General features: G+C 40.5%; 2 protein-coding genes across 2 annotated transcripts; both read right to left on the bottom strand.

Annotated features, from left to right (window-relative positions):
• Positions 1-1,203: 1,203 nt before the first annotated feature.
• Positions 1,204-5,456, bottom strand: LOC114135609 (complement C1q subcomponent subunit C-like). The gene is made up of 7 exons (XM_028003031.1): positions 5,296-5,456; positions 4,959-5,062; positions 4,825-4,887; positions 3,681-3,825; positions 2,631-2,771; positions 2,434-2,557; positions 1,204-1,527 (listed from the first exon to the last, which is right to left on the bottom strand). Exons 1-7 carry the CDS (start codon positions 5,403-5,405, stop codon positions 1,393-1,395), a joined length of 822 nt encoding a protein of 273 aa, XP_027858832.1. The 5' UTR covers positions 5,406-5,456; the 3' UTR covers positions 1,204-1,392.
• An 8,101-nt stretch (positions 5,457-13,557) lies between these two features.
• On the bottom strand, positions 13,558-17,961 carry c1qa (complement component 1, q subcomponent, A chain). Its single transcript, XM_028004007.1, has 7 exons — positions 17,826-17,961; positions 16,918-17,082; positions 15,861-16,037; positions 14,968-15,047; positions 14,760-14,876; positions 14,590-14,673; positions 13,558-14,204 (listed from the first exon to the last, which is right to left on the bottom strand). The coding sequence occupies exons 2-7, from the start codon at positions 17,069-17,071 to the stop codon at positions 14,037-14,039; spliced, it is 780 nt and encodes a 259-aa protein (XP_027859808.1). The 5' UTR covers positions 17,072-17,082; positions 17,826-17,961; the 3' UTR covers positions 13,558-14,036.
• Positions 17,962-24,991: the final 7,030 nt, after the last annotated feature.

Here is a 24,991-nt window from a genome sequence, read left to right as displayed (position 1 = left end):
TGTGGAGGATAAATAGGTGACTGCTTCACCTATTTAGTTCACAAGAACTAATGGCATTTATTTCAGTCATAATCTTGCGGGGGGTGACCAAGGTTCCATCACTATGTGACAGCTGGTCAGCAAACCTGGCAAACATGATTGACATGGCAGCACTGAATGCACATGTGCTTTATCAGGCATGCATTGGGGTGCAGGAGAGACGGGTGGACTTCCTGGTTGAGCTTGCAAAAGAGTTCGGTAACTCTCATGTGAGTGAGAAGAAGGCACACAAGGAGAAACTGCTTCGGCAACAACCTTCCACACCCAGCTCAGGCAAAAGGGCGAAGTGTCAGGTCAACCATCGATGCAGGATGCGTGTCCTGAGGCCGAAACATCATCAGTGACCCCTCACACCCCCACCATGGACTGTTCTCCCTGCTGCCCTCTGGAAAGAGGTTCTGCATCATCCGGTGCAGGCCCACCTGGTTCCGAAACAGCTTTTTCCCACTTGCCATCAGACTGCTGAACTCTTAACTGGACTGCACTCAAAAACTGGTCTCCACTTTATACCTTGCACATGTACAGAGCTAAATAACTTCTATTTTACTGTCAGTCCTGCACTTTATATTTTATATTTAGATTTATATTCATATTTTATACTGTATTTTATTTTACTCACAACATTGGAACCTCAAACATTATCCTGAGCCGTATGCAACGAAATTTGGTTCTGTATACACCCTGTGCATTGAAAATGACAACAAAGTCAGTCTAAGTCGAAGTCGAAGTCTAAGTCTAAGTCTAAGGAACAATTGTGCAACTGTGAGATGCGTTGAGGCCATTACCAGGGTACTTATAAGGTAATGGCCCTATTTACTGAACAAAAGCACCTGCTAGATAAGATCCTTCAGGTCAGTCGACCCATCTCTGGGGTCCAAAGGTAGAAATGTTAAATGACCTTTCTCTGGTACTCCTAGTAATACATTTGAAGATCGGGGGGGGGGGGGGTCTCCACTCAGGTGAAGGTCTCAGGTGTTTGCAGATAAATAAAACTTTTCTCTTATTCTGGTCAATCAAAATATTCAGTTCCAACTGGAATCAGCTCCCAGTGCAGAGAAAGGAACTCAGTGAGAAATCCTAGAGTTTTTGTTGCCACTCTTTGTTCATAATTTATTAGAGTGATGAGTTAAAATACAAAAGTAAAGGAATGAGAGAACTGGGACATTGGGTTTTAGCAGAAAATCTTTTTACTGGTGACACAAAAATGATAAATCCAACCAAGGAAATCGATTCAAATGAAACAAATTCTCAACATCTCAGTTTGGGTTTTCAGTCAAATCCGAATAGGAGACACACAAAGTGGGAAAGTAAGGAGAATTTGTGTGGTGGTTGTTGTTGCGTCCGTGCTGCAGGTCAGTAAGGATGCAGCAGAAACCCAGAGAAGATGCTGTAGCCGTTGCCTCTTCCTGTCATCCCTCTGTGCTCCCTGGTCTCCAGCCAGACCTCCTGACCCTGAGACACGTAGACGGCCAGCCCGCCTGACATCACCTGGAACCAGGAGAGACCTCGCTCTTACTGCACGCTCATGATGGCACATTTTCAGTTTGATCGTGTTTATTTTGCTTTATGTGCACCAAGAGAAATCAATACGCTAGTAGTTCCTTGATTTGCAGGAAAACCAGATTAATTCCCAGACAACAGAAGTTTAACAGAGTTTCCTGCTCAACTGGAGTTTTCAGGTCCCGTCCTGGAGAGTTACCGTCCTGAACCTTTAGATGCATTCCTGCTTCGACACACCTGCATGAAATGTTAACAAGCCTCTGCAGATCTGAATGATCCAAATGATCTGGGAACAAATCTTTGTTTGTATTCTGCTGATGTCGACAAAACACACTTTCGCAATTGCGGTGTTTCCATCAAATAAGGAGTGAAATTAAAATCACATGTGAATAAGCTTGTTCACGCAATAATTCAGACATCGGAATAGATGTCGGCATCACTCGGGCTTTGGACTGACGAAATCCCGCGGCTGCGTATGCGGCGCTTTGGGGAAATGATAGTTGGCGATTTTACAGAAGAGCTACGGATTCAACATGTTGGAATGACACAAAACGTTTTGTGACTGTGGAGCCAAACGCAAAACAAACCATCACCCTCCTACTACTTCCTGTCGTCTTCTTCAGCGTTTCTGCCAGTAGTAACATCTGGAGGATCACATGACTCTTGTAACATGAAAAAAAAACCTCCTCGTCTTAATAACTTTGCATTGAGTTTTTTCCGTGTTTATTTTTGCAAATGTATTTTGGTCATTTCAACCTGTGCAATAATATGGCTACTGGGGAAGCAGGTGCTGATGGGAAGTGAGCAGGATGCATCCAGAGGCTGCAGGATGGCTCCGCTCAGGACTAGATGTTGAATAAAATGACAAACTGAAGAGTCGCCTCCTGCTCTGACCTGTTTTTTGCGGCGATGATCACAAAATGACGTGAGCAGATTGTTGTCGAGCTTCAGCTGCACGCAGAGTTTATCCTCCAGAGAAGCGTGATACACAAAGTAGTACATCCCCGGGACCCGACACCTGGAGGACGAGGAGATTCTTAAACCTGGTTTGGAAAATCCACTTGAAACCAAGCGGAGTTTAAAATGCTGACCTGAAGTGTCCCGTCTCTGTGCTGAAGTCGTTCTCGATGTTGGTTATGACTTTAGTGAAGCGAATTGTGCTGCTTTTAGCAGGAAACTCGGACGTTGCTCTGGCCACACTGAAGGCCGCCTTCTGCTGCGCCGCAGCCGACCTGCAGAAAACAGGAAGGTTCTGGTTCTGAAGCTGAGAAATCAACTTTTTTTACTATATTTTATCCAGCTAGTGGCAGAACTACTGCAAGACTGTCTTTGTTTTCTAGTTTGACTTGGTTTAGGCCACATGTTTGCTCACTTCTAGAGCGTTTCTGGTGGAGGACTGTTCCGGTTGTTCCACCCTACAGTGGCCCTGTGCTTGACCAGGAAGTGAACATTTGATGTCATTTTCAGGTTTCCGTTGATAATTGATGTGATTTTAATGTGTAGCTTTAAATGAAAATGAGCTGCCTGTTATAGAATAGAAACGGACTTTATTTTCCCAAAACAATCACTAAATTCAAGTTTAACAACAACTTGAAGTTTTCAAAACAATTTATAAATAACAAAACAGCAATAATGATGAAAGTAATAATTAATAATAATAATGAAGCTTGAATCTGATTTAATCAACTGAACTGTGTTGAATTAGACCTTTTGGTCTTAAAATAAGCTTTACTGTTAATTTGCATTAAAAATAAACTGAAAAACAAAAGTTAACAGGATAAAAAAATCATAAATCATTTTCAAAGGGTTTAATTCATCAGCACTCAAATCAAATCAAATCCAGATGAAAGTATTTAAGTATTTGTTGGCTTTGACAGATTTCTTCCTTCTCGTTTTGTGGCTGAACTTTTGTTTAAAATTGTTGGAAGTTATGGAAAATTGTTGAATTTTACACTTGAATCTTTTATTTTTAAGCTAATTTAATTCTGCATAGAAACACCTCCATGTGAACTAAATACTTGAACTATTTTAAATAATGTAAGTGTTTGTTCTGTTTATTATTTATTTTTCTCTTGTAAAGCGATTTTCTATAAAAATTACAGTAGATTAATTATTATTTTTGCTTGTCTGTGTTGTCGTACCCAGCTTCTCCTGGCTCTCCTGGAGGCCCGGGAATCCCTGCGCTGCCCGGTTCCCCTGACGGGCCCCGTTTGCCGAGCGGTCCCACCGGGCCCGGTTCCCCCTTCAGGCCCTTCTGAGGCCCCAGGCTGCCGGTCCGTTCTGCTCCTGGTGAACGACAGTGAGTGGATGTTTTCATTTTGGTGCTGCTCCATTACAACCTCATACTAAGAAATAAAACTTTTAAAATATATTAAACTACAAACAGAAATTAACCTGGTTTTCATACCATTTTGGTTACTTACAGAAAATAATATCTAATTTCTGTCTTGAAATGGGGTTTTGCAAACAAAATTATGTGTAAAGAAATGAAGTGAAAGTTGTTTTATTTTAATTTAAAATATATTTGCACTTTGCTTTAACTTGAACTGTTTAGTCCACTTTAATTAAACTCCAGTTTGTTTGGTGAGCTGTGAATGTGTAATAAACTCTGGTCCGCCTATAAACCTCCGTCTCGGTTCGGTTGAAGTGAACTCTGGTTCAGTTTGAATGGATATGTAAACGGTAAGCAGCCTGGAGGCCGCTCCAAAAGCAGGAAGTGGACTACAACCCAGGGCATTCTGGGTAAATACAACCAAAACAAACCAGCTAGTTTAGCGTTAGCATGAGAAACGGCTCGTAGCCTTTAGCCAAAGACAAAAGAGAAATCCTACAACCGCTACAATCTGACACCGAAGCTCATTTTTCCTGAAGCAGGAAGTTTTTCTTCCTGTCGTTTCCTTCACTGGTTCTTGGTGCCAGTCGAACCAAAAATGATTAACGCTTCAACAGTCCACTCACTCCAGGTTCTGAGTACAATTCCATGACGCACCTTTAAGATTTCATTGGGAAATGAACTGAAAATCATGTATTATTGTCCTTCCAATTCCCAGTTATTCACCACATTGTGGTGTTTTGGTTTATCGCATAAAAATCCATTGAAATAGATTAAAATGTCTGGCTGTAATGTGAAGTAATAAGAAAAAGTTTCAGTGGTATTAGCTACTGCTAATGTTTTGCTAATTACCTTAAAACACAAATTAATATCTCAGCATGAAAATCATCAAAAACCTTAAACCGGATCTGACAACAGAAAAGCAAACATGACAAAGGTTTTGGAAAATCTACCTGGATCTCCTTTTTCTCCTGTCTGCCCATCGCGGCCGTCTCGACCCGGAAGTCCAGGAATACCTGAGGAACAACACAAAACATCACAGAAACGCCCCACAAACAATCCACCCTGATGGGCAACCCGTACAGACCTGGCATCCCTGGCATTGCTGGACAGGTCTCCATGGCGACCAGTAGAGGTCCAGCCAATGAGAGCAGAGCTCCCGTAAGGAGAAAACGTCGGAGGAGCATGAGGCTAACGAGGAAACGAGGCAACGATCAGAGGAGTCAAATATGTGAAAATGAAATGTAATTAAATATGAGAAAATCAGGTCAAAGGAGGAAACAACAAGAAATATTCAGGAAAAACAGGGAGAAGGGAATTAAGACATTAAAGTCTCTGACAAAAACTTAGAAACTTAATAAAGGAGATAACCATAAAACCAAAAATCAGCATTAAAATACATTTATTAAGGATCCAAAACATACCGAGGGAGTAAAAAGCAAAGTGAAGAGAAGCTCCGAGTCCTGCAGCGGCCAGACGAGGAAGTCAGCATAAAATCTTGTGAGGAAAGATTTCTGATCCGACAGTTCTGCATTTCTGGGAGGGTACAGAGATCCAGAGACAGAACTGAATCCCAACAGCAAACCAGTAACTTCACAGACCCTGGAAATGGACCTAAGCTTCAAAAAATACTCAACAAATGAAGTTGAACATCCAGAATGAAACATTACATTCAGAGACGGTTTGGACCTCATGCAGAGCAGAACCACAGGCGGGAACAAGGAGTCATAGTGTCTGTCAAAAGTTCTGGTGTTTGACTTTGGGTCAAGATGTTCTGGTGTTTGACTTTGGGTCAAGATGTTCTGGTGTTTGACTTTGGGTCAAGAAGTTCTGGTGTTTGACTTTGGGTTTCCTTTATGTTTGTGTTTTTATTGCTCCATATTCACTTTTTTATCTTCCATTAATCAGAAAGTGACTGAAAAATCTGTTCCAACGGTGAAACGGTTTCCTGACGATGAACAACCAGTTTGATGTATCCGGTTGCCATGGTTATTGCAGTACTGAGACCGGCCTAGTCAAAGTTTTCAATGACATCCATATAAACACAGACCGTGGAAGAACCAGTGCTGGTTCTGTTGGACCTCAGTGCAGCTTTTGACACCGTTGACCTTCAGATATTACTGGAACAGGTCGGTCCAGAACTCAACTGGTTCCAGTCAGACATAAATAGCTGAGATTTCTTTGTTTCTTTTTTTTTTTTTTTATTAGAGCCAAAACATACATAAACATCTCACTATGGATACATATTGATCAATACACATCAATACACTCAGTATATCAATCCATCCATTTACTGTTCAACCTTGTCCCTGATGGGGTCAGGAGGGTTGCTGGTGCCTCTCCAGCTACGTACCAGGCGGGAGGCGGGGTCACCCTGGACAGGTCGCCAGTCTGTCGCAGGGCAACACAAAGACATACAGGACAAACAACCATTCACTCACACACTCACACCTAGGGAGAATTTAGAGAAACCAATTGACCTGACAGTCATGTTTTTGGACTGTGGGAGGAAGCCAGAGTACCCGGAGAGAACCCACCATGCACAGGGAGAACATAGAGACTCCATTCAGAAAGACCCCGGGCGGGAATCGAACCCAGGACCTTCTTGCTGCAAGGCAACAGTGCTACCAACTGCGCCACTGTGCAGCCTCAGTACATTTACACAAAAATAGAAATTCCAAAATTACAATCCAGCAGTTTCAGCCTTTTTTTTTTCCAACAGAAAAGAAAATTAAACAAAAAACAACAAAAAAAACCTTGAACCCCCCCCCCCCCCCCCCTTCCCATCTCAGCTTAAAGTCAACCTGATGGAAAATAAAATAAAAAATATACTCATCAGATATGACTACCCATACTTATAACCAACACAAAATTCAGCAGCAGGCACCTTCAATTGGGCAAAACTTCCAAGTTTGAATAATAGGAAAGAAAGCATTGCCATTTTTGGTAAAACTTCTGTGTAGACCCTCGAAGGGTGTGTTTGATTTTCTCAAGCTTCAAAAAAACATCATGTCTTTAACCCAGAGGGATATTGAGGGACATTTATCAGACTTCCAGTGTAACAGTAAAGTACGTCTAGCCAATAAAGATGTGAAAGCAACAATCTCCATTTGAGCAGAACTTAGCACTAAGGTAGGGTTGAGGATACCAAATATGGCAACAAATGGACAAGGTTGCAAATTTACTTTCAGAACAGAAAACATAATTGTGAAGTAATTAGACCAAAAATGATATAATTTGGGACAAAGAAAGAACATGTGACCAAGATTGCATGGAGAGCCTTTGCATTTATCACATATATCCACAACATGCTGGTAAATCTGAGAAAGCCTAGATTTAGAGAAATGAATCCTATGCACAACTTTAAATTAAATCAAACTAAGACGAGCACAAGATGAGGAAGATCAAATTCTGTCAATGGCGTCATCCCAAATATCTTGGGTCAGCTGGATTCCCAACTCTTTATCCCATGCATTTCTGATTTTGACATTAGAATCAACCCTTAGATTTAAAATAAAACGATAAATCTTTGAAATCGTAGCTTTCTGAAGTAGATTATATGCAATAATCTGTTCCCAGGGCTGTTCAGAGGGTATAGAAGGAAAATGTGGGAAACATTTAGAGGCAAAATTCCGAATTTGTAAATAACGAAATAAATGCCAACCAGGTAAATTGTATCTGATAGATACAAGATAAATTTGTAAAGCTATCACATACTCCTGATGTATATAGGTCTCTTATTTGTTTTAAACCCCTGTCATACCAAACTGAAAATGATGGGTCAGAAAGAGATGGAGGAAACAAATGGTTGTTAGTCAAGGGGCATAAAGATGAAACGCTTTCTAAATTGAAACCAGATTTTCAGTGTATTAAGAACAACTTGATTATTAGTGAATAAAGAGGGTTTTATAGGTACTGAATATAAAATTAGACCAGACAATGAAGACCCAGCACATGAAGATAGTTCCAATTTGCACCAAGGAGAACTGGACGATTTTAACCAATAACTAATTTTTTGTATGTGCGCAGACCAATAATATGATTGAAAATCAGGCAATGAAAGTCCACCACTGAGTTTACATTTTTGCAATAATGTTTTATGAACTCGAGGAGGTTTCCCATTCCAAATAAACCCACCAATCAACCTATCCAAAGAATCAAAAAAGACTTTTGGCATAAAAAGAGGAATAGACTGAAATAGAAAAAGAAATTTAGGTAAGACATTCATCTTGACAACATTAATCCTTCCCAAAAGGGAGAGAGGAAGATTACGCCAACTCTGGAAATCAGACGCAGTCTTTGTAATAAGAGGCGAAAAGTTAGCAGAAGCAAGGCCAGATAAAGAACGTGTCACATTTATACCAAGATATTTAAATCCTGAGAGACTGAGTTTGAATGGAAAGTCAGAGTGTTGAATATCACAGGCAGTAGTGTTTATGGGAAAGCATTCACTCTTTTCACAATTCAATTTGTAGCCTGAAAAGGAGCTGAAATTATTTAAGATATGCAAGACAGTGGGGACAGAGGTAGCGGGATTAGATCCATAAAGCAACAGATCATCTGCATATAAGGACAATTTATATTCTGTCCCATTCCGAAAAATCCCTCTAAATGAGGGGGAAGCGCGCAATGCGATAGACAAAGGCTAAATTGCAATAATGAAGAGCAAAGGCGACAACGGACAGCCTTGACGTGTACCACAGAGAGAGATAATCTGAGTATATATCATTAGTATGGACACTGGCTTTGGGAGATGCATAAAGGAGACGAATCCAAGAAACAAATGTATCACCGAATCCGAACTTCTTCAAAACCACAAACAAGTATTCCCACTCCACCCTGTCAAATGCTTTTTCAGCGTCCAGGAAAATGACCATTTCGGGCATATCAGAAGAATGCTTTGAATAGATGACATTAAAAAGTTTTGCACACATTAAAATATAATTGACGCCCTTGACAAAGCCATTTTGCTCTTCAGATATAACCAAAGGGAGGGACTTCTCCAAACGAGAAGCAACCAACTTGGCTAGCACCTTTACATCTGCATTCACCAAGGACAATGGTCTGTAAGAACCACATAAAGTTGGGTCCTTGTCCTTTTTGTGAAGTAAAACTATAGTAGCCTGTGTTAATGTTGGAGGTAAAGTCTTGCGTTCTAAAGATTCGTTAAACATAGCCAATAATAGTGGTGCCAATTTTTCTAGAACTTTTTATAAAATTTGAAGGGAAATTAATCAGGGCCAGGAGCTTTTATTGAATTTATTACTTCCACCAGGCTGAGTGAAGAATCCATGCTCCTGGCAGCATCCATATCAATAGCAGGAATGGAAAGACTTTGAAAAAATTCTTCCATTTTATTATTATCTGTGGGAAATTCTGATGAATATAAAGAAGCGTAAAATGATTTAAAAGTATCATTAATTTCGGTGGGGTCGGTTGTAATTACCTGTCGAGTATTTTGAATACTAGGTATTATACGAGAGTTGACCTGGCGCCGTAACTGATGTGCCAATAAACGACCAGCCTTGTCGCCGTATTCATAATATGAACCTTTACTGTGTAAAAGTAAGCGTTCAGCTTCTTTGGTAGAAATTAAATCAATCTCTGATTGAACACCCATACGCTCTTTAAATAATTCTGGTGAGGGACTTATGGCATATCTTTGATCAAGTTTAGCAATGGCTGTTGCCAATTCAGTAAGCCTCGAGTTATGTCTTTTATTAGACAGAGATGTGTAGTAAATTATTTGTCCTCTAAGATAGGACTTAAGTGTTTCCCATAACAGTGAATGAGAAGTGGAATCATTCTTATTAAACACCAGAAACTCATCAATTGCATTAGAAATAAAGTCACAAAATTCTTCATCTGCCAGTAAAAGAGAATTAAACCGCCACAGCGGTCGACTACGTTTATAAGAACTGAATATCTAATAATAAAGGAGCATGGTCTGATATCATTATACTCAAATAATCAGAGAAAACTACACATGAATTGAGAGCTTGGTCAATAAAAAAGTAATCAATTCTGGAATAAGAGTGGTGCACCTTGGAAAAGAGAGAAAATTTTTTACTGGTTGGGTTTCGGGATCTCCACGGGTCAATAAGACCACTCTGCCTCATGAAATCAGAGAATGCTTGAGCCATTAAAGATTTAGATCATTTACGGGGATTAGATCGGTTTAGCTCTGGATCAATGACACAACTTAAGTCACCCCCTAAAATTAGCAAATGAGAATCCAAAAACGGGAGGCTACTCAATAATCTATTTGCAAACTCAGCATCATCAATGTTTGGAGCATATATGTTCACCAGAAGAACCTTTTTCTGCATCAATACTCCAGCAACTATCACATATCTGCCATATTTATCAGCTATAACATCAGTGGGCGAGAATTGTACTGTTCTACTAATCAAAATGGCTACTCCTCTTGATTTGGAATTAAAATCTGAATGAAAAACTTGATTCATCCAAGAGCAACGTAACCTGTTGTGATCCTTAATGCGAAGATGAGTCTCTTGTAAAAACACTACAGAAGGTTTTAACTGCTTCAGGTGGGAAAAAACTTTTGATCTTTTAACAGGGTGACCCATGCCCTTGATATTCCAGCTAATGAAACGAAGAGATGTGCCTGGTCCTGCCATACCGGGGTCTACAGTGGTATTAACCATTTAAGAAAATAAAAATAAAAACAACCATAAAGAGCTGAGATGGTCCTCCCCACAACCCATACCCAAAAATAAACCCATAACAAAGCAACACCCAAAGTCTCCATAAAAACAGAACAATGGAGACAGCAGTGTTATACACGGCAGTAGTTCACAATAAAATGTGAACTCGGAGATGAAGCAGAGCGAACAAATACAGAAGTGTGTTTAACAAGAACTGGCTAATAACCTCCACCAACCTCCAAATTAGAATACTAGTATGTGCATTATTATGCTACTTTAAGATTATTTCTATTATCTTGCAACAAGATTGAGAACCTTAAAATCCCTATATAATGGAGAGAAATATGAGATAACAATAAGCATCAGTGTAGATGCTCACCAGCGTTATTAATTTCTAAACTGAACGGGATGTAACCATATCTTTATCAATCAATCAATCAAATGTTATTTGTATAGCACATTTCAGCAGCAGGCATTTCAAAGTGCTTTACATCACAACAAACACAGAAACACAAAGTAACAGCTGTTTTACAGTTTTCTGGAAGTTTGTTCCAAATTTGTGGTGCATAGATGCTGAAAGCTGCTTCTCCTCGTTTGGTTCTGGTTCTGGGGATGCAGAGCAGAACCAGAACCAGAACCTGAGAGGTCTGGAAGGTTGATACAACAACAGCAGATCTTTAATGTATTGTGGTGCTGAGCCGTTCAGTGATTTATAAACTAACATCAGTATTTTAAAGTCTATTCTTTGAGCTACAGGGAGCCAGTGGGCGACTCGGAACCAGAACAGAAACTTAGAACAGAAAAAAGTGCCAAAACTTTCTCCAGATGAACAGAAACAGAATTGAAGTGTTGATCTTTGGACCTAAAGATGAGCGATCAAGAGTCAGCTTCAGTTATTGTCTCAGGGAAACTAAACATCAGGCTGAACTCTGACCTGAACCTCCAGAGCCACATAAAGACGGTTACAAAGTCGGCCTTCTATCACCTGAAGAACATTTCCAGGATCGGAGGAATAATATCCCAACATTAGAGAAACTCATCCACACATTTATTTTAGTGGCATTTATTACTGCAGCAGCGTCTTCACAGGTCAAATCAATCTGACCTCCTGCAGCTCGTGGCTTCTGGAAGGATTTTGGGTCTGATCTCCTCCATGTCGGGTTCTGGGCGCCTGCAGCTCCTGCTGTTGACTATTGAACTTTTTAATGGATAAAACCTATATACACAAGCAAACTGTCTGGATTCAGTTGCTTACAGATACTTTTTGTCTTGGGCTGCAGTTATCACTAAATACATCTTGTACTAATTAGTACAGAGAGCTTTTCAGTGATATTATCATTATTATAAGTTATTATATTATTGTTTGTTACTATGGTTTCTCAGTTTTTGTCTTTTTCTCTCTTTCTGCAGGTGTAGAACAAATTTCTTGGCTGTTTTCAGTCGTTTGTTCTCTCCTCCATTCTTTTCTTTTTTCCCTTTTAACTCTTTACCTCTCCTCTCTTTATTTGTTTTGGTTTTTTCCCCTTGTTTTCCATCTCTGTGTCTGTTGTATTTTAGTAAAATACGGGCAGCCAGAGGTGCCAGAATTTTACTGTGTAAAAACGGGTTTTACTGCATTTATTCGATTTTACATATAAATGCATTAAAACCTTATAAAATCTGAATTTATACGGTAAAATTCCAGCAACCACAGCTGCTGGTATTAGAAATGTTTTTTTTACAGTGTAAAGTATCAAACAGGAAACATAAAACATAATAAAAAAGATATTTCCAGCAGGGTTGGTGTCAGTGTAGAATCCAACAATAAGCTAACAACACGGAGGCTCTGCAGGTCAAATGACCAAAGAATTATTTATTCTCTCTGCAGCTTTGGGCCGATTGGTTCGGTTTCCTTTAAGCCTGTAAAGGATTGAGAAACACTGGAGCTCCACTGTGGCAGCAGGCAAAGGTCGCCTCAGGTCACCACGGGTCACGGCAGGTCACCGTGGGTCACCACGGGTCACAGCAGGGTGTGGCACCATAATCCAGAAAGAGGAAGTGCAGAAACCCAACTTGTTTCGTTTCCTTTGCACAATTAAACCAAAATGATTTGATGATGGAAGAAACAGAATCAGCCAGGAAGGATTGTCATGAACTCTGAGGAGAAGATAAATATCTCATGTTGCTACAGACACATTCACTCAGCAGCTGAATCACATCCATATTTTACTTTTCCACGACCAATTCTGATGTTTTTACCCCCCAAAAATCCGATTTGTGCCACTTCTATATGTGAAGTTAATGGGATGTGTGATTATTTTCAAAGCCTCTGCAGTCTGAGGTCATTTAACTTTCCTTTGATGTTATTGTTGATGTGAGACTTTCTTCATAATTAGCTTCAGAAAACGCCAGATGCCGTCAACCTGGACATAAACAAGGGTTGAAAATTAGAATTAGGAATAATTATGATTATCTTAACTCCACCACTCCTGCTGTGACTCTATAGAGTAGAAAAGTTTGTTCTCATAGAAAAATACTTTATGTTGGTAATATTGCTTATTATGACTTTGTTGTCCTAATACTATGACTGCATTCTTTATTTATTTCAACTCTTCATCTGGCTGTAAGAATCTGAGGTAAAGAATAGAGAGGAGAAAATAAAATACACACATCAAGGTTGAGGTTAAAAGATCAAATTCATTATTTTAGTGCAATTTTAAAAAACACTAAAATAATTCAGTGTTTTTTTATGAACAAAAAGCAAAAATGTTTTAGCAGAACAAGAATCTACATTTTAAAGAATTTCAATGTATTTGCTACTGGAATTAAAAGAACAAAGAAACATTTTGAGTTATATTTATGGCATTAAATCAGAGGTGACCAAAGTGCGGCCCGAGGGCCATTTGTGGACCTCAGAACCATTTTTTCCGGCCATTAATCACAGTTCAAAAATAGCATTGAAGTGTTTTGCTGGTTCAGGCAGTTGATGCAGATCTGGATTTTAAAACCTTAAAGTGGAAAACTTTGAAACAGAAAGTATTCATCTTTAAATTTTATTAGGAATAGTTCTAAAAACATCCTGTGACATTTAATAAACTTGGAAAAATAAAGCAAGAGTGAGCCACATACTCTTCCTGTCGCTAAAAAGAGAAAGAAAAGCAGAAAAAATATTACAAATTTAAGATATGATTTGTTGTTTGTTTTTAATCTGGCAAACCTGCAAGAGCCTTTTCTCTTTTACGTCTACAAAGAACGACAGACATCTGACTGCTTTATTTGATTACTATATGGTGTTTATATCTTCAGCAAATAAACATTAGAATAAAAAATGCTCAACATTTTGTTTGGAGTAGTTGCTACTGTTTCCCCCAAAGTTTGGATCCACTTCATTAAACGATCAACTTTAGGTTCAGAGTTTAATAAAAATCAATCAGCTCTGAAATGAGTAAATATGAAAACATTTTACGTGACGCAGCTGCTGAACCTCAGACTCTGAAATCAGAACTCGACTAGTTTTATTATGAATTTGAGAAGATCAGGAAGCCGTTGAAGATGATCAGTTTTTCTCTGACGTCTTTTGCATCGACGTCTTTCTGGATCTGCAGGTTTTGCTGCTGGTCTCTGTAGGACTCCAGCCAGACTTGCTGTCCCGCCGTCAGCTGCAACACGACTCCACCAGACAGGACCTGGAAAAAAACCACAACTCATCACATCAGAGCTCTGAGAAGAAACGCTGCTCCTCTCTGCTGCCTGGAGGGTTTATCAAATGTCACATCTTAGAGGCAGAAAAACTGTAAATCCTGACATCTGTCTCACTCCCTTTAGCACATTCAGCAGTGCATTCATGAGGATTATTGACAGCGCTAAGACCCTCCTCCTGGCTCTGATTGGTTGTTTTTGGTTGGGAGCGGTACATTTGTTCAGATGGGAATAATAGTACTGGGAGGAGATGGATCTTTTACATCTTTCTCATATTATTCTGTCACAAAAATGTAGAAAACAGATTTTCTTTGAATAAAAGTTTCATACTGCAGCTTTATGCCGTATATTGAGTATAATTTGGACACTTACCTGTTCAGAGTTCCTAGTGTTTTCATCACAAAACACTATTTTCTCTACTTCTCCTGCTTTGACTAAACCCAGGCACACGCTGACCTAAAATCACATGCAGATGTTCAACAACTGCTACATATTTTTACAGCATTTTTAGCCAGAATTGCAGTGTAACAAAGTGGAGGCACCTTGGCGATGGAGTGGAAGGTGAAGTAATAAAAACCAGGTGTTCTGCAGGTGAAGATGCCGGTGTTTATGGCGAAATTGTTGTTAGTGTTGACGACGGCTTCCTGATAAGTTATTTTCTGACAGGAAACAAATAAGCTTTCAGTTTCAGTTCTGACTAGAAAAACAATAAATCAGTCCTGGAGTGTAAAAATGTGACCTTCAGCCGACCTGGTTGAAAGGTGGATATGTGGTGACATTTCTCCTCACAGAGAAAGCTGAGTGAGTTTCCTGATTGGACGAACTTTGACCTGGAAACACAGACACATTAATTAAACCAGTGGCGTCCAAACGTTTTGTTATGTGGGCAAAAATCAACAAGTCAGAAAACTTCTGCTAATAATAGAAAAATTGAAATAAAATCAATCAATTAATTCTGTCTGATTTTTTTCTCTTGTATAAAATGTGGATCCAAACTTTAAAATGATTTTCCATATTAAAAGAAACTTCATCTAGTTTTCAATTCAAAAATATTTTGTTGATCCCAAAGGGAAATTAAATGTTGTTATAATTCATATTAATTCAGAGTTATTGTAGATAATGATGGGTGTTGCAGGAGAGATCTGCTGTAGCAGTCTGTGTTACAGTCAAAGAAACCTCTGACTGAAGACACTTTTTTCCCAAGACAATCTCATGAAATTCTTTTTGAACAAATTTATTCTGTTCTAGTTTCTTTCTCTCAAAACTCTTCCTATATTTAATCAAGCAAAGTCGGTAAAAGTCTCTATTACAAACATTTGGTTATTAAAACAATTTATATTGTAAGAACATTATGTTGGTTATAAATTTACCCTGATTACATATAAAACGTTTGCATTTGAGTCATTCTTGAAATGCAGTGGGGGCCACAGAATCATCTGAAGGGCCACCCAGAGCGCTCGGCGCCGTAGAACCGGGCTCCGCAGGTTTTCTGGAGGAAACCTGGACTTTAGCGTCCAAATAACTGAAAACCGTCTCCGTTTCCTCCTCAGTTATTCTGGTGCTTTTCTATGTGAAGTTTGTGCTTGTCAGCGAGTTTGAGGTCAGATATAAATGTGTGTGCAGCGAACTGTAGGGGCGTTTACCGGGGTTGAGGTCCATCCCCACTGGACCGGGTGGACCAGGCTTGCCGGCCATTCCTGCTGCTCCCACGTCACCGCGGTAACCCTTTGGACCCATCGGCCCTTGTGGCCCCGAGCTTCCTTTGTCCCCTCTCAGCCTCAGCAGCATGCTTGTGTCCACTGGGCCGTCCACCCGGACAGCTGAGGACAAAGTCATAAACCAGTGAAGAGTGCAACAAAAGGGGTTGGTCTAAAAGTTGCAGGGTTGCAGCGTCAACCTGAAGGCAACAATGCAAACCCTGAAGTTCAGACACATCTGCAGAAATCAGTTAATCAAACTAAACTAAAGTCTCAACTTGCTGCAGCTTGGTTCAGTCCAGTGACAGAAGTCTGTTTAGTACACATAAAGATGCAATGTAGTCATAAACTCAGAAGTATTTAGTCAATAATCGATAATCCTAAAGTTGTGAAATCACATATTTAAGAAAAACCTAAAGGTGATTTATCATGCTTCTTTGAACAGGTTAGGATAGACATATCTTCATTACGTTTTTCGCACAAAATCATTTTTACATTTAGATAATGAAATTTTAATCTGCTCAGCTCTGCCTATGTTTTAGGACGTCCTGTCACTTTAAGCCTGCTGCTGGCCACGCCCCTCAACTCAACGTTTACTCCCACATGTAAAAATGGCTGCAGACAGATGCGCAATCATACAACGGTACATGTTTGAAAAGCAGAAGTGGAGCCAGAATGCAGAAAGAGGTTTCTGGATGGTAAATCAACAACAAAACACACATCTTTTCCAGCAGCCATTGTACAGCGCTTACAGTGGTAAAACCAGCTGACCAAACATGCTGGAGCTCATCTCTGGTTGCTAGGTAACAGGCTGTGCTCATTTTCCAGACACCAAAAAGCAATAACTTATTGCCAGCTAGTTAATTTTTTTTAAGCTCTTGGCTTGTTTTTAGTAGCAGATGAAACCCAAGTGCAACAAAACATGTAAACTATGAATTTTTATGAAAAGGTCCCTTTTAAAACAATCCTAAATGTGACTTGGGTTTCAGAAGGAAGGTGCTACCTGGCTCTCCCTTCTGGCCTTTCATCCCAGCCAGCCCGTCTCGTCCAGGAGGTCCAAGTTCTCCTGGACGGCCGTTACAGTTCACGTCGCCTTCGACGGCTGACGGCAGCAAAGCAACAGCCAACAGAACCGCACAGACCAAATCGGCTCCCATGGCTCCAAACGCTGCAGAGAGAAAACAGGAACGCAGGCAGGATGACGACAAGTCTTGGTTTCACGTTCAACTTTATTTTAAAGTTATTAAAAGTGTCTAAACAAAGCAGCAGCCGATATGTGATCAGATTATTTATGTTGCATCTGACAGAAACAATTCATGCAAACTATAAAATCTTTAGCCAGTAGTATGAAAATCTCATCCTTAAATTGTGAAAAACAGATAATAAAAACAATGATCTAAAAAAAGAAACATATTAGTGAAATATTATGAGGTTCTTCTGGAGTTCTGAGTTTTTCAGTTTCCAAGTCAGCAGATGATTCTGATGGGATTATTTTAGCACCAGTAACACACTAAAATGGGATCCATTTTTATTTGAAATACGTAGTGAAACTAAAATGAACGCTGGTCCAGTAACACTGGTCCCACACATGAGGAATAAATTTCTCCCAGTAGAAACTAAAAGTTCTGCATGGAGTCGATTGAAGCTCATTTTGGTTTTGAAATAAAATGGAAATTATGAACTGCTGTAAGACGGAATGAAAATTTATACTATTCATGTAAAAAACAGTCAGTTTTCTGACCAAAACATCAGAAAATATTTTTTTTTCCTGTGTCAGTGTATATTTCTCTCCAATAAAGGAAGTTACTTCTTTAGAGTCAAGCAGCAGTGTTGCTTTATCCAATGCTTTTCTTCAAAATGTTTGCCTGCTTTAATCATCCTAATGTTCAGAATCAGAAGAAACCGTCTTACCGCTGGAGATCTTGCAGGTTCAGAAGAGCAGCAAACGGATGATATTTCCTCCTTATTGGACTGAAGATTTGCTGACTTACTGAGATCTGCAGACGTAGCACAAACACCCAGACATGAGGAAGAAAACAAAACCCATGAAGAAGAACCACCCAGAGCTGCTAGGTTCATTTAAACTCCTGAAATTAACAGCTTCATTCTAATTATAAATCAGTTTTTTTTCCTTGAGAAAAATCCCATCTTTGATTCACATCTAAAAACCTTCCAGCCTAAAACCAGGAACATTTGGAATAAAACCTCAATCAGTCTGCAACTTTCTTATTTGTGCACATAAGGAAATTTCTAACTTAAGACCCTAAAAACTGAAAAATCAAATTTATCAAACATTCAAAACAATTTAAAGGCAGAAAAACAGAAACATTCACCACCTTTAAACATGAATTATTTAGATATTCCTGTGAAAAAATGATGATCCCAGCCAGCAGTGCGTCATGAACGCTTTCAAATTAGCTGTAAATTTTAGAGCTGTGGCGCCCCCATCTGGTCGATAATATAATAATATTATATTACAATAATATAATAATATAATATGGCATGAGAGATAATTTGTAAAAAAAATATTATAATAATATAATATTATTGACCAGACGGGTCGATAATAAAACATAAAATAGTAATTTTGTGTTTTATGTGTCAGAGCTGAAAAGCGTCATATAACATAACCAGGATTCTTTACCATCTATTCAGAATATCAATATTCACATTTCACAATGTAACATTTTTGTGTTGGTTTTATCATTTGTTCATTTTTGCTGGTTTACTTTTGGTTGTTCATTAGTTTTCATTCATGTCTGATTTTTACCTAGTAATTCAGTTGAGTCTGCTTTTCGCAGACGATGTGGTCCTTTTGGCTTCATCAGATCGTGATCTGCAGCTCTCGCTGGAGCGGTTCGCAGCCGAGTGTGAAGCGGCCGGGATGGGGATCAGTGCCTCCAAATCCGAGGCCATGGTCTTGAGCCGGAAAAGGGTAGAGTGCCTTCTCCGGGTCAGGGGGGGTGTCCTGCCCCAAGTGGAGGAGTTTAAGTATCTCGGGATCTTGTTCACGAATGGGGGAAGAAGGGAGCGGGAGATCGACAGGCGGATTGGCGCAGCGTCTGCTGTCAAGCGGGCGCTGTACCGGTCCGTCGTGGTGAAGAGAGAGCTGAGCCAAAAAGCGAAGCTCTCGATTTACCGGTCGATCTACATTCCCACCCTCATCTATGGTCATGAGCTTTGGGTCATGACCGAAAGAACGAGATCGCGGATACAAGCGGCCGAAATGGGTTTTCTCCGTAGGGTGGCTGGGCTCTCCCTTAGAGATAGGGTGAGAAGCTCAGTCATCCGGGAGGGACTCAGAGTAGAGCCGCTGCTCCTTCACATCGAGAGGAGCCAGTTGAGGTGGCTTGGGCATCTGGTCAGGATGCCTCCTGGACGCCTCCCTGGTGAGGTGTTCCGGGCACGTCCCACCGGGAGGAGGCCCCGGGGAAGACCCAGGACACGCTGGAGGGACTATGTCTCTCGGCTGGCCTGGGAACGCCTCGGGATTCCCCCGGAGGAGCTAGAAGAAGTGGCCGGGGAGAGGGAAGTCTGGGCCTCCCTTCTGAAGCTGCTACCCCCGCGACCCGACCTCGGATAAGCGGAAGAAGATGGATGGATGGATGGATGAATTCAGTTGAGTGTTGAGCTTATTAAATTTGTTGAACAAAGTATTTTAAGTGCAAGGTTGAATGATTTAGTAAATAAACTCCTGTTGAAGGACGAGGGACGCGTCTAAAAGCTGCAGGACTCCAGTGAATGCAGACTGAGACCACCGGCTCAGCCAATAGGCAAATGGTACGATAATCGATCCATTTCCAATAAAAAGAATCAGTTTGAAGAGATTTAGATGACAACCAATTATGAATTTCCTTTTGTGTATTTAACTTCCAAAGATTAGTTGCAATCTCAAACTCATAAAACAAATGATTGTTAATTACAATGATTAACAAAAGGAACATTTCTTCATTTCAGCCTTCAGCCATGAGGCGATAACTGACAGATTTCTGTTTCAGGACCTGATGAGCATCAGAACATCTCCAGGAGTTAAACAAGTTCTAGTGAAATGATCTTGTTCTGCGTTTTTATGTGGTGGGAAAACAATCCTGGAGTTAAAGGCTGACAGTTTACACCTACATCCTCACCTGAGTTCGATTCCTTTCTTGTGAAAAAGACGGAACACGTGTTGACTGGTACCGGTTCTGTGATCCACATTCACTGACCAATTACCAGAATAAGCTCATGATATTAATATAGTAAAGTTAGATCAGCAGAACAAGGTCGTATTACAAATATAATTTAGAAAAATCAAATGAGGGTTGTTGAATACTTGGTAAAGTTATGCTTAAAAAAGCAGTTTTAGAAATAAGGTAATATTAAAATCTTTTAACACATCAGCATCAAATTATTATAAGTAACAGGACTTAGAAATGATTGGGCATTTCCATATCAAAACTTTGCAGTTTGACTTTTCTCTCTGGTAAAATAGTTTCTTTTTGTCTAATATTATAACTCTGCTGTCATAATATTATGATTTTATTCTCATAATTTCAAAAAAGAAAAATCTTTCTCTATCTGGCTCTAATACTCAATTATATATATATATATATATATATATATATATATATATATATATATATATATATACATACAGTATATATGTACAGTACAGACCAAAAGTTTGGACACACCTTCTAATTCAATGGGTTTTCTTTATTTTCATGACTATTTATATGGTAAGAAATCCCACTTATTAACCTGACAGGGCAGGTTGACCTATGAAGTGAAAACCATTTCAGGTTTCTACCTCTTGAAGCTCATCAAGAAAATGCAGAGTGTGTGCAAAGCAGTAATCACAGCAAAAGGTTGCTGCTTTGAAGAAACTAGAATATAAGGGGTATTTTCAGTTGTTTTACACTTTTTTGTTTAGTGCATATTTCCACATGTTATTCATAGTTTTGATGCCTTCAGTGTGAATCTACAATGTCAATAGTCATGAAAATAAAGGAAACTTATTGAATTAAAAGGTGTGTCCAAACTTTTGGTCTGTACTGTACATATATATATATATATATATATAACCCAGTTTTTCTCCAAGAGAGGTGACTAGACGTGTGAGATGAACCATTTAGCATAGTTAGCTTAGCTACAGACTACTGTTGGCCTCCATACCATTTAATGAATTAAGGAAAAGAAATACCAAGATATTCATATATTTATCTTGTCCCTGTACCGTTTACCACTTGACAACAGGTGAGTCGGTCAGCAGCAGCTCTAACCCCGATACCAACATGACCTTTAACCCCTGTCCCAGTGAAAAAGGTGAGCAACATTGTCACCTTTGGTAACCTTTTGTTAACATTGTGCTAACCAACCTCGTTAGCATCATTCCAGTGAATCTACAGGGATTTATTTGTCTTTGTTCTTTTCACAATTTCACAATAAAGCTCCATGATCAGATTTCAGTAGTTGATCTGGTATTTGAATGAAATGGAAAACAAATAATTACAAAAACATGAAAATAAGAGTAAAGGATGATCATTTACGTCTCACTCTTTCTCAGAACAGACGTTTCTAAAGTTAAACCAGAACAAACTTCTCTTGTTTTGGATTAATTAGTCATACAAATAATCTAAATATTTCTTATTTATGGCTCTAACAGAATCACCAAAATTATTACCAATCTTCTCTTAAGCTTGAACATCTTGGCTGATGTTTGTAGATGTTGCTCTGATATCTCCCCATACTCTCCATTTAGGAAGGAAGGTAAAAGCATCTCTGTTTTTCCTTCAAATGTAACATTGGTGATTATGGCCAAACAGTTCAACTTTAGTTCATCGGACAATGGAACATGTCAAACTATAATCTGGCTTTTTATCTTTCTTTTTAGTAATGGCTTCTTCTTTGCTGAGCAGCCTTTCAGCTACCGTTGGTACAGAAAATGTTTCTCTAGCTTCAGCAGCATCTTCACAAGAACTTTGGCGTCTATTTTGGGGTCAGTTTGCATATTTTGGACCAGGACCCATATCTTTCCTGAGTGCTATGACGGTTGGACATTTGCGTCATGCTTATACTCCCGTATAATTGTTTGAACAGATCAATGCGGCGCCTTCAACTATCTGGAAATTGTTCTCAAGGAGGGACCAGGCTGGAGCAGCGGCACAGTTCTCTTCGAGTCAAAGGAGAAAGCAGTGAGATCCAGGTGTGACTCTAAAATACATCCACAGGTGAGACTCAAAATAACTCAAATCTGCCAGTTTACCAATCAGACGTTTGTGGAAGGAAACATCTGAATTCAACAAAAATCACCAAAATGTCTCTTGGCAATTGACAAATAGTACGGAGCCCTCCAGAGCAGCGGTCCCCAACCACTGGTCCGCGGACCCCCGCCGGTCCGCAGCAACATTGCGAAGGGCTGACCGGTTGGGGACCGCTGCTCTAGAGGACATGGGGAATTTATTTTTTCTTCTGTGTTTCCTCACAATAAATGAGCAAATACAGCCTGGTCTATTTTGGGTAAATCAGTGATAATAAATGTCAATTTAAATTAGCAAATACTTTCACAGAGCCTCAATGAAAACATGTTTCTACATTTTTAATTCTTTGGTGCAAAACTAAAAAACTGGTTGGAAATTAATCTGGTTGTTTGTTTGTGTACATTTGAGATGGAGCTGAACATGAAAACGGATCTTTATTAACCAGACTACCAACGCAAAAAATTACAAAACTGTTAAATGACTTTATTGCCCTGTGAATGTAACTAAAAACAGTCCAAATAGTATAAATGTATTTTGTCTTTCCTTATGTCTTACGAAAAGTTTCTGTTTGTGTAAAAAACAATGGAAAGAGACAGAAATCCCATGTTGGGTTTGTTTGGCTTTTGCATTTTGCACAAACGTTTTGGTGCATTTGTACCTTAAAGAAAAAGATGTAAAACTTCAGATATCTCACAAACGAGATAGTAACGCTCCCTACAAAACCTTCTTACATTGTAGAAGAAAGACTTTCCATATTCAAGGTGCTGCTGATCCAACCAGTAAATTATTGAAAACGCAAAAGAAAAAAATTCCCCCGTGTCTTCTAAGCGGCCCCATAAAATATAAATAATATTGGTAATTGTAACTATAAAACAAGAGAAATTTGGTTTGATTTAATGCAGTGGTTCCCAAAGTGTGGGGCGCGCCCCCTAGGGGGGACGCCGTGCCATTGCAGTTGGGGCGAGAAGCGGTATGGATGAAAAAAAAAAACACAGTTACACAAAAGTGTTTCACTGTAAAGATGGTTTGTAGTTTTGTTGCAACCTGAAGTGTGAAATAAACTTGAGTGGAGTTTGAAAACAAAATATGTGTAAAGGTTTATGTCGGGTTGAACCATGTGGGACCAGTTGATTTTGTTTTTCTTTTTTGGGGGGGATTTTATTGTAATCCATAGGGGGCCCAGAAAATCTGTGGGAACCACTGAGTTAATGTAAAAGAATGAGAAAAAAAATGTTTTTATTTGGTGCATTTAAAATTCTGGTTTCAACTGTACATGTATGAATAAATATTGAGGTTTCATGAACAGCATCTGGTTTTACCGTTTATTCTGAGAAGATGGATGGACGGTCGGTTTCTGCCGGTCGGCTTCCGCCGGTCGGTTTCCGCCGGTCGGTTTCTACCGGTTGGTTTCTACCTGTCGGTTTCCGCTGGTCGGTTTCTACCTGGTTTCCGCCGGTCGGTTTCTACCTGGTTTCCGCTGGTCGGTTTCTACCTGGTTTCCGCCAGTCGGTTTCTACCTGTCGGTTTCCGCCAGTCGGTTTCTACCTTGTTTCCGCCGGTCGGTTTCTACCTGGTTTCCGCCGGTCGGTTTCCGCCAGTCGGTTTCTACCTTGTTTCCGCCGGTCGGTTTCTACCTGGTTTCCGCCGGTCGGTTTCTACCTGGTTTCCGCTGGTCGGTTTCTACCTGGTTTCCGCCGGTCGGTTTCTACCTGGTTTCCGCTGGTCGCTTTCCGCCGGTCGGTTTCTACCTGGTTTCCGCTGGTCGGTTTCTACCTGTCGGTTTCCGCTGGTCGGTTTCTACCTGGTTTCCGCCGGTCGGTTTCTACCTGGTTTCCGCCAGTCGGTTTCTACCTGTCGGTTTCCGCCAGTCGGTTTCTACCTTGTTTCCGCCGGTCGGTTTCTACCTGGTTTCCGCCAGTCGGTTTCTACCTGGTTTCCGCTGGTCGGTTTCTACCTGGTTTCCGCCGGTCGGTTTCTACCTGGTTTCCGCTGGTCGGTTTCTACCTGGTTTCCGCCAGTCGGTTTCTACCTGTCGGTTTCCGCCAGTCGGTTTCTACCTTGTTTCCGCCGGTCGGTTTCTACCTGGTTTCCGCCGGTCGGTTTCCGCCAGTCGGTTTCTACCTTGTTTCCGCCGGTCGGTTTCTACCTGGTTTCCGCCGGTCGGTTTCCGCCAGTCGGTTTCTACCTTGTTTCCGCCGGTCGGTTTCTACCTGGTTTCCGCCGGTCGGTTTCTACCTGGTTTCCGCTGGTCGGTTTCTACCTGGTTTCCGCCGGTCGGTTTCTACCTGGTTTCCGCTGGTCGGTTTCTACCTGGTTTCCGCCAGTCGGTTTCTCCCTGTCGGTTTCCGCCAGTCGGTTTCTACCTGGTTTCCGCCAGTCGGTTTCTACCTGTCGGATTCCGCTGGTCGGTTTCTACCTGGTTTCCGCTGGTCGGTTTCTACCTGGTTTCCGCCCGGTGAGTTTCTACCTGGTTTCCCTGGTCGGATTCTACCTGTCGGTTTCCGCTGGTCGGTTTCTACCTGGTTTCCGCCGGTCGGTTTCTAACTGGTTTCCGCCGGTCGGTATCTGCCAGTCGGTTTCTACCTGGTTTCCGCCGGTCGGTTTCTACCTGGTTTCCCTGGTCGGTTTCTACCTGTCGTTTTCCGCCAGTCAGTTTCTACCTGTCGGTTTCCGCTGGTCGGTTTCTACCTGGTTTCCGCTGGTCGGTTTGTACCTGGTTTCCGCTGGTCGGTTTCTACCTGGTTTCCGCCAGTCGGTTTCTCCCTGTCGGTTTCCGCCAGTCGGTTTCTACCTGTCGGTTTCAGCTGGTCGGTTTCTACCTGGTTTCCGCTGGTCGGC

Source organism: Xiphophorus couchianus, chromosome 20 (genome assembly GCF_001444195.1).
Source record: "Xiphophorus couchianus chromosome 20, X_couchianus-1.0, whole genome shotgun sequence".
In the NCBI taxonomy this organism is placed as follows: domain Eukaryota; kingdom Metazoa; phylum Chordata; class Actinopteri; order Cyprinodontiformes; family Poeciliidae; genus Xiphophorus; species Xiphophorus couchianus.
This window is presented reverse-complemented; position numbering and strand designations above follow the sequence as displayed.